Here is a 9,403-nt window from a genome sequence, read left to right as displayed (position 1 = left end):
TCTAAGACTCTGAGTGACTTCCATGTTCTAGTGGTACTTCAATTGGGTCCTAATTTCCCCTGTCACATCTGTTTCTTTGTACTTCCCCATTCTTTCTCTCTTACATCTTCTTCTCCCTCTGCCCAACAATGTCTTTTATTCTTCCTTGTCTTGTTATTTTGTAATCTGATTCTATAGTTAAATGGATTCATTATATCAGTGTTTTCTATTTAAGTTCTGTTTGTATAGCTGCCTGTGTGTTACACTGTCTGTGTTTTATGTATATATTCTACAGCTCATAGAATGACAAGCATTTCCAAATTAGCTTAAACAATAAATGGACGTGGTTTTCAGCACAGGCTGATTGAACATACACGAGGCTCTGCTTCTCTTGATGAGAACTGCTTTACAAAGAAGAGCAAGGCATTGTGGTTGCATAAGTTTGACACATATATCCCAGGGCTGTTCAAATTTACCACAGTCCATATGCCTCACATCTACATTTGACAGGAAGCTTGTAGCCTTCTTATAGCTTCTTACTGCTCTTTTCAGTGGGTGTTTTACTACGTGTTTTGAAAGAAGAACAAATCTGCAAGGCCTCTCACAATGCTTCCCAGAGAAGTTTGGTTAAATGAGAAGAACCTCCACATGATAAAGTGTTGTTTATATAGTTCAAGTAGAAAAATCTGGTCTGAAAGTAAATTCAATATGAGAATTATTGTTGCGAAAAACACCTTTTTAAAGAAAAGTCTTGCAGTATTAAAGGTCACATTGGGTTGCACTACATATTTTTCCAAAATGGGAAAATAGGATCATAGTTTTGTAAAATCACATGGTGATCATGATTGTGAAAGTGTTCCATACAGACACAGGCGATAGGAAACAGCTGATCTGACACAGGGAGTGTTACCAGTGTTGTGCCTTGCCTTTCTGGGTTTGGCTTTTACAGCTGGTCAGAACATGACAGGGGCTCAGGTTTCTCCAGTGTTTGTTTAGTGACTATTGACATTCTCTGCAGAATTTCCGGTAAAGTAAGAGATTGTTTAACAGCAGGGCTTTTATAGAAGAGCTGCACCACACATGACATTACAGTCATTAGGGAGCAGCCACAGAGAGCAGAGAGAATATCATACTGTTCATAAACAACATTGGAAGCCTGCTGCAGAACCTCTGGTTCAGCAATGTGCTTCTGCTGCCACCTAGTGGCCATAAACAGCACACGACACAATAAACATTGCAAGTCATGGCAACTAAAAATGGACCAGAGAAATCTCTGAAAAAGCCTGAACAAAACTATGCATGATTTAGTATAGAGCTCTTTGACTGCATAGCATCCATTCCCTGCCCATTGGAGGAAGACAAAGAGCTGTTTCTATGTGCATAGTCTACACTTTATTTAACATATGAAAACAAGTACAAATGGCAAATCCAGAAAATTAAACTTTCTTTAAAACAGGCAAATAAATTAAGTCACCCTTTCAATGTTTCAGTACAAGAAACATGGCATGTGAACTTGTTCCATACTTTGAGTGACAACACTGAGCACACCTTCAAAGTCATTTGTGTAGTGGCAGAAAAACTCTGATCACAGCTGCTCTTGAACCACTTAGACTAGAGCCACCACTGACGTTGGTGCTCAGAATAATTTCTAACTTCTGGAAGAACACTAATCAGCCAAATAACTCACACAGCTCTGTGCACTTTGCCGACTCTCACTGAAATTTATCCTCGGTGTTCAGTTTTCAGAGAAAGCAACACTGACATCAAAACACATAAAGAAGCCACAGTTCAAGCAGATGACACACCATAACGTGGCTAAACAGAAACACGTGTTGAGCTGCTTTGTTTGGTTAAGATTTATAGTGAAGAACGACAAATAGCTTCAGCTCAAATTCATCAAACAGCTGATTATTTACTGAACATGAGCTCGATGAAGATGCACTTTATAGTTTGGACGACACTATCCAAGACTGAAGGCCATAGTGAGTGAGAATCTAAGTACATACAGTATAGCTTGCCATGATTATTGTACATTAATGCAATATTTACATACTTAAAACTTCCCTCTGTGGCTTGATGGCGACTTGTGCATTTCAAGTGACAATCAATTCTCCAATCTCTTCACTTCAAACAGCCAGAGGAGAGAAGTTATAATAAGTATTTAATGCAATGCAAGACAAGGAAATGAAAGCATTGTGTCATCACAAAAGCCCAGGCCTGAGTAGTGCAACACATAATAACTGCTGTCTATTTTTCTGTTCTTAAGCTGGAGGCTGGAGTCATCCACTTGTCTTGAATGCCTTATGATATATACAAGACCAGCTCACACAGAGTGAAAGGTCACAACCATCGAGATGAAATCGAGGCAAAACACAGGAGAGGAACAGGAAGTTGACAGGAAGGGAGGAAGTTTAAAGACAAGACAATTTTGTATTATATATTCTAAAATGGATACACATGTGCAACCATGAGCATATTTTGTCCCAAAATGTCATCTCTATTACAGGAAAAGCATCTCCATACATAGTAAATAAATGAGCCAATCGGATGTGAGAGGGAGACAGGAGGAAAGAGGAGGAGATCTTCTTAGTAGGAGCGGATGGCAGGAGGGACGTGGGCACAGTCCTGTTCATCCAGAGAGCTGTCAATGACACGGCGGTATTCCAGGGTCACCTGTGATGAGACAAGATTAATCACATATTACTGAATCTGTTGGACTTTAACGTTAATAATGGCTAATAGCAGACAGGGGAGGGTAGCTTACCTTTCCAGTCTTTGGGTCCACGTAGGACAGAGTGTGTTTCCTCCAGTGCTGATCGAAGGGCCTCTTCTCCTGTCCCTGCAGGGGCTTGGAGTAGTCGTACTCGTCCACACGGTCCTGCAATATAGTCAAGAGGCGAGACTGGCTTAACAACAGAGAGTGAGAAGTTTGGCTTGCTTATTTAGGCAATTATACACAGATGCAAAAAGAAACAGAAAGTCAGTTTAGTAAAGAGCAAGTTAAGACTAAATGTATCTCAGGTATGCAGACAATGGAACACTGGCATTGACAGAGAGGAAAGAGAGATGAGAGACCACTTCAAGAACAATGGATAAAGAAACACAAGTTCACAGATTAAGTATGGTAAAAGTGACCTTGAAGTCCTCTCTGGCATGGGCTCCCCTGCTCTCCTTTCTCTGCTCAGCGGAGTGGATGGTCTGGACGGCATTCAGCATCAGATTCTGCAGCTCCAACGTTTCCACCAGGTCTGTGTTCCACACAATGCCTGTAGGAGAGCACACTTATTGGTCTGCTTTTATTGTGATGTTATGGCACCTCTTTGCACATAGAGGAGGAACTGTAAGCAGACACACAAAGTGGTGCAGTACCTCTGTCAAAGGTCTTGATGTCATCCATGGTCTGGTAAATGGCGTCCATCTTGTCGCATCCCTCCTTCAGAACGGGGCCGGTACGGAACACTGCAGCATGGGCCTGCATGGTCTGTGAGGACAGGTAGGAAGAGACAGGTGATCTGTGTTTGTCTGTACATGTTTCTGTGGGCCTTATGGAGGAAAATACGGATCAACACAGGCCAAGAGATAATATGAGGGACCCTAACAAACACTTGAATAGCAGTTTGGCTTACCACTGCATAGCATCTCATGTGCAGTGATTCGTGCTTTTGTGATTACCTCTATGTACATTTACACATTCATACAACACATTTTTTTTATGGCTTTTATTGCTTTTTCTTCTTGTTGCACTTTTATGTAAGTTTTATGTAATTTTCTCTTTGGCTTTTTCCATGTCTAAGTGCTTTTGTTTGTATTGTTTTAATCGGCTACATTGTAAATGAGGTCTCTACCTCAATGTATTTCTGAGTTAAAATAAAGGTTGAATGAATTCCCAAATATTTTTTTTCTAATGCACAATGTTACTGGTCTCATTAAGTGTTTGGTGTGTGTTTGTGTGTACCTTCTGCATATTGAGCCTGATCTCGGAGGTTCTCGTGCTTCCGTTGGCAAACCTCACTTTGTCCAGGTTGGCCACGGACTCCTCTCCTGCACTGGGCTGCAGTGGGGACAGTTTCTCTCCTGAAGAGAAAGCAAAACACCAGAGTCAGCAGTGGCGCAAGCAGGCACTGGAACACTGATATTATCCTGCATGTTGACCAAGCAGTGAAGTTGTTTGATATCAAAACAGAAGGTGAATTTGTATTTTCCAAGAGACCTGTTTTTTTTTTCTCAGATACAGACGTTAGTATATTATGCACCATACAACACTATATGTCGTGCTCAAGTGTCAAATATAAAAAGAAGCAGAACTTAAGAAACTAACTAACATAACTGAACACAGGTCCTCACCAGGTTTGTGCTCCTCTGCGATGGTGAGGGCGCAGGCTCTGCCAAACACCACCAGGTCCAGCAGAGAGTTAGCGCCCAGCCGGTTTGCACCGTGGACACTGGCACATGCCGCCTCACCGCAAGCATACAGTCCAGGAACCACCTTGTCGTCTCCATTGACATGAGTGATCACCTGATGGGAAATATAAAAGGGTGAATCACTTTGCTGGGGGTGAGGCTCACAGTGAAGCACTTAAAGGAGAATGAGGAGGGAATGTGTGTGGATGCAGACAGCTGTTCACACTTCACCCACCTGTCCCTTGTAGTTTGTGGGTATTCCACCCATATTGTAATGGACAGTGGGCAGGACAGGGATGGGCTCTTTAGTGACGTCCACTCCAGCAAAGATCATGGCTGTCTCGGAGATGCCAGGCAGTCTTGTGGCCAGCTGCTGGGGAGGCAGGTGGTGAAGCTGCAGGTAGACGTGGTCCTTCTCTGGACCAACACCCCTGGAGGAATGAAGGCAGGCATTAAAGTGATGGTTTAGGTGTGTGTGAATCAATTCCATTTTTGCATGCTCACTTGCATCACACACATATTTTGTCCATACCTGCCCTCTCTGATCTCTATGGTCATGGAACGGGAGACCACGTCTCTGGAGGCAAGGTCTTTGGCGTTGGGTGCGTAGCGCTCCATGAAACGCTCTCCCTCACTGTTGATCAGGATCCCTCCCTCACCACGGCAACCCTCCGTGATTAGACAGCCAGCTCCATAGATCCCTGTAAAGATTCACACGTTAAAGGGACTCGCATTTGTAAGCGTAAGAGATACCGTTCAGTTAGAAACACTGACACCAAAAAGATGTATCATAGAAAGCTGACCTTGAGCTTTAGTCCGGGTTTTCTAATACATTATTCCTCTGTGTTATTATGGTAACTTGGATCCAAACATTGATTAATAAATAAGACAAGTACAGTAATAGTTAAGTGGTGAACTACTGAATAGCAGTTATCTTTCAATGATAATACTGCATAGGATTCCTGATAGAAGGACAAGATATATTGTTGACACGATACTGCATCAGTGAAAAGTAGAAAAATGAGCTTTACTGACTAAACACTGAGAAGTTTAATTACTATGGCATTTAAAGTGTAATTTTACTCCTGAAAGCTTGTCGAGCACCAGGAAACAGTCTTGCTTTTTACCCTCAATTAATTAGTTTTAGTGTTCATCTTCATTCAGTGTATTAGAAAAAGGAAGACAAACATTAATAAACAAGTTCCCTTGCACATGATGACAGTCCCATCACCCCCATTAAGCTACTGATTTTATTGTTCTATTATATTCTACAATACAAAATATTTTCATATTATAGTTGCCTCATGGGCCAATGGGCAGTGTTGTGAACCAACACATAAGAGTCTATCTCATCAGCCAATGAGAAAGTCTATAATAATCGCTGCTTTTAGTATGAAGCCAGACACTGAAACGACTTGCAAAGTTGGTGCACACTCAACGAACTTCAGTGACACCCCCCCCCCCCCCAACAGGCCTCACTGGTTTACTTCATACATAACTGAAGAATCTGGTGTCGAGTGTCCAACAGAAACAAAAATAAAGATGACCGCCTATCTTTATGTAAGTGAGGTCTATTATTGGAGCACAATGTAGTCTTCACTATTTTTTCAGTGTCTTATCACACCTTTAGTCCTGTCAGAAATCCAGACAGGTCTTTTCAGTATGAATTTAGCTTCTATGGCATTTTCAAGTGACTGTCTCTCAAAATAAGATACTGCTTTTACCATGTTGCTTTAAAGCTTTAGCACTATTTCATGACATTTATCTGGTGCTTTTCCTCACCGGTGGGATGGAACTGTACAAACTCCAAATCCTGGCAGGGCAGGCCAGCTCGGGTCACCATTGCATTTCCATCTCCAGTGCTGGTGTGAGCAGATGTGCAGCTGAAATAGGTTCTTCCATAGCCCCTGGAAGGACGGACATAACTCATGTATAAACTTTCATGAACAACACTGTTGTTAACAAGATTAAACTCTAAATGAAGACAATTACAATTACAAGATTACAAGAAAAAGCATCTGTTTTTGTAAAGATTGAGTGCGTAGCCTACCCAGTAGCAATGACAGTATTCTGAGCTCTGAAGCGATGAATAGATCCGTCCTCCATGCAGAGAGCAATCACTCCTTTACACTCTCCATTTTCCATTAGCAGGTCGAGGGCAAAGTACTCAACAAAGTAACTGGTGTCATAACGAAGCGACTGAGCAGAAGAGAGAAGGCAGACAAACACATGAAAGGAGGTTAAATGGTCTTCCACAGAAAGTTTTGATTTATTTACCGATTGAGTCACAGAAAACATAGAGAACAGGTGTGAGGACTTACCCTTCCATAAAGTGTGTGCAGTAGCGAGTGTCCTGTCCTGTCTGCAACACAGCAGCAGCGGTGGGCCTGGCCTCCTTTTCCATACTTGAGACTCTGACCTCCAAAGGCCCTCTGGTAGATCTTCCCATCTTCAGTGCGGCTGAACGGCATGCCAAAGTTCTCCAACTGGCAAAGAGGCATAGCAACTTGTGGTCAAGATTTACTGTTGTTGTGTGTGGAAAGAGCGCTTTTGATTGTGTGATGGAAGAATGAAAATTCCTGCAATTAAAAACCCACAAAGATATAGAAAACAAGACCTAATCACCTACCAAATCTCCCAAACAAAAAGGAAGGAAATGAACACAAATTGTCAAATAACATTACATGGAAGTTAATTGCAACCCACAGAAATACTAACCAAACCAAAATAATATAACCACAACTTATAATTTTCTATAATTATTTTAATATTTTCTTCAATTTTTTTAACAGCCATTTTTTATACCTTGACATTACATCAAGTGAAATGACTTCAGACAATGACATTACACCATGCTGGTGGAGGATTTGTAAAAATGTGCTTTTGACTCAAAATATGTGAAATAATCATTTTAATTTTTCTAGTATTTTAGGTTTTGAGATCTAATCTAACTAGAATAAAGGGGGCAAGCATTTAGTCTTTTTTCCTAAATTGTCTATTGGATATTCTAATTGAACAACTTACAGTCTCTTGATATCCTGCTTTGGTGCCAAAAAGCTGATAACTGACAGCTAACATAACCACTGTTGTGCATGTGTGTGAAACCTTACCTCCACTACGGCTGCAGGAGCCTGCTCTGTCATGTAGTGGATAGCGTCCTGGTCCCCCAACCAATCAGATCCCTTCACTGTGTCATAAAAATGCCACCTCCAGTCATCCTGCTCCATGTTCCCCAGAGCTGCATTGATCCCACCCTGTGAATCAGGTTAAGATTCAACAATTCAATGAAATTCAAAAAAGACAGTCTACTTTCTACTATGTTAACATGAAGCTTTGAATTTGCATAACAAAGCAGCACTGCAAATCTTTTTAAATCCTTGCTGAATGGACGCAGAAAGGTTTGCCGCCTGATAAAATCCAGCAGATGTGTTGTTATACCTGTGCAGCCACAGTGTGGGACCTGGTGGGGAAGAGCTTGGTGACGCAGGCAGTGTTGAAGCCAGCCTCAGACAGGCCAAAAGCTGCCCTGAGCCCTGCTCCTCCGGCTCCTACTACCACAGCATCAAACTCATGATCCACAACTGGGTACTGGGTAGAGATCTGAAAACAATGGCAGACAGAAGATACTCCAATTAAGAGCAGCCTGCGCATAGTGGAAACTGAATCTCTCACTATAGTCAGGGAGTGCAGTAAGCATGCGTAGTTCAAGGCCAGTTTGAGGCCATTATTATATATGATCAAAAGGTAATAACTTGATACTGATATCCAAAGCTACAGTCAACAAAATTAGTATGTACAGACTCACATTTCTACTCATCTGCAAAACTGTATCCTTCCATGCAACCATACTAATAACCCTATTAAATGCTGCTCAACACAAAAGAGCAAATGTAACTCACATCATCGGATACTTTGGCATTTTTCTTCTTGCCGTAGATGGAGAAATGAAAGTTCCTGGAACCCTGAACAGCAGCAGCAGGGACCTGGCAGAAAACACAGCAATTTACATCCACAGAGAAATCACAAGAGAGCATCACAGTTATCCCTCAAAGGAGTAACATTAACCATATCGATTGATGCTTACTTAAAGAAAACAAACCATGATTAAGCACGATGTTTACTCCCATCGTGAAGGCAGCTTTAAATGTATATTCCTCATAACTCATTTGTAATACTAAACAGATATGATGAGATATAGCTTTATTAATCCCCTGCCAGCAAGCAATAAAAGCAGGAATTAAAAAAAGGAGACACAGAAGAGAATAAAAAATACAAAAGAAAAGTCAACTATATGTGTACATTTTACACAAAGGGAGTATAAATAAACAATAATGCCAATGGAAACTTTTTAAAATAACAATATATGCCATCTAAATTTAATATGTTTATAACAATAAATACTTGTTATCCGTAATTGCTTACCACTGAGCATTTCTTTCTAGTTCATGATTTAAGATATCATTTAAGATTACTTTAGTCTGAAACTGCCTTTACAGATAAATTCATTGTATCCTCTACCAGCTCGCTAGCTAACACACAGCAACGTTAGCTAACACGGTTTGCTACAAGGGCAACTGAAGTAACGTATAAACACGTCGGACTACTTCAATAAACAATGACAGTTTACTGAAAACATTGCTCTCTGTCTACAATGTGAAACAAATATGGACTGCACGGCTAGATAAAACATTTTTGTTGTGCTCGCAAAGTAGCTTTTCTTCAGTGTCACATTGAAACAGCAGCTACATAACACTGGTTACGCAAGTAAGAATCTGCTGGTTACGAAAGCTGACAGAGCAGCAAAATTCTTCCTCTCTGCGTTAAGAAGAAAACAGGCGCACATTAATAGAGCACATATAGATGTGTGAAAAACTGAATATCCAGTTGTTAATACTCACTGCTTTTGTTTTAGAGAGCACCCGCTTGGAGAGGAGACGGGAGGCAGCACGGACACTCGCCATGTTGTCAACTGAAGGACCGATGCAGAGAGACAGCGGAGGTTCACGTATTCTGTTGCACTGGA

At 41.2% G+C, this 9,403-nt stretch overlaps 1 protein-coding gene across 1 annotated transcript; it reads right to left on the bottom strand.

Annotated features, from left to right (window-relative positions):
* Positions 1–1,348: 1,348 nt before the first annotated feature.
* sdha (succinate dehydrogenase complex, subunit A, flavoprotein (Fp)) lies at positions 1,349–9,388 on the bottom strand. Its single transcript, XM_076736812.1, has 15 exons — positions 9,279–9,388; positions 8,280–8,363; positions 7,819–7,980; positions 7,491–7,634; positions 6,702–6,866; positions 6,431–6,579; positions 6,163–6,287; positions 4,913–5,081; positions 4,616–4,811; positions 4,324–4,495; positions 3,935–4,053; positions 3,349–3,460; positions 3,115–3,245; positions 2,744–2,857; positions 1,349–2,652 (listed from the first exon to the last, which is right to left on the bottom strand). Exons 1-15 carry the CDS (start codon positions 9,339–9,341, stop codon positions 2,566–2,568), a joined length of 1,992 nt encoding a protein of 663 aa, XP_076592927.1. The 5' UTR covers positions 9,342–9,388; the 3' UTR covers positions 1,349–2,565.
* Positions 9,389–9,403: the final 15 nt, after the last annotated feature.

This window comes from Chaetodon auriga, chromosome 8 (assembly GCF_051107435.1).
Source record: "Chaetodon auriga isolate fChaAug3 chromosome 8, fChaAug3.hap1, whole genome shotgun sequence".
In the NCBI taxonomy this organism is placed as follows: Eukaryota; Metazoa; Chordata; class Actinopteri; order Chaetodontiformes; family Chaetodontidae; genus Chaetodon; species Chaetodon auriga.
The sequence above is the reverse complement of the archived record's forward strand: the minus strand, read 5'-3'. Positions and strand labels throughout refer to the sequence as shown.

Bases quoted from the DNA above. Each gene is read 5' to 3' on its own strand.
- sdha (XM_076736812.1), bottom strand. From the start codon at position 9,341: ATGGCGAGTGTCCGTGCTGCCTCCCGTCTCCTCTCCAAGCGGGTGCTC. The intron at 7,981-8,279 runs GTGAGTTACATT...CATTGTTTTCAG, and splicing joins ATGCCAAAGTATCCGATGAT to ATCTCTACCCAGTACCCAGT. The intron at 6,867-7,490 runs GTAAGGTTTCAC...CCTCTTTGCCAG, and splicing joins CTCCTGCAGCCGTAGTGGAG to TTGGAGAACTTTGGCATGCC.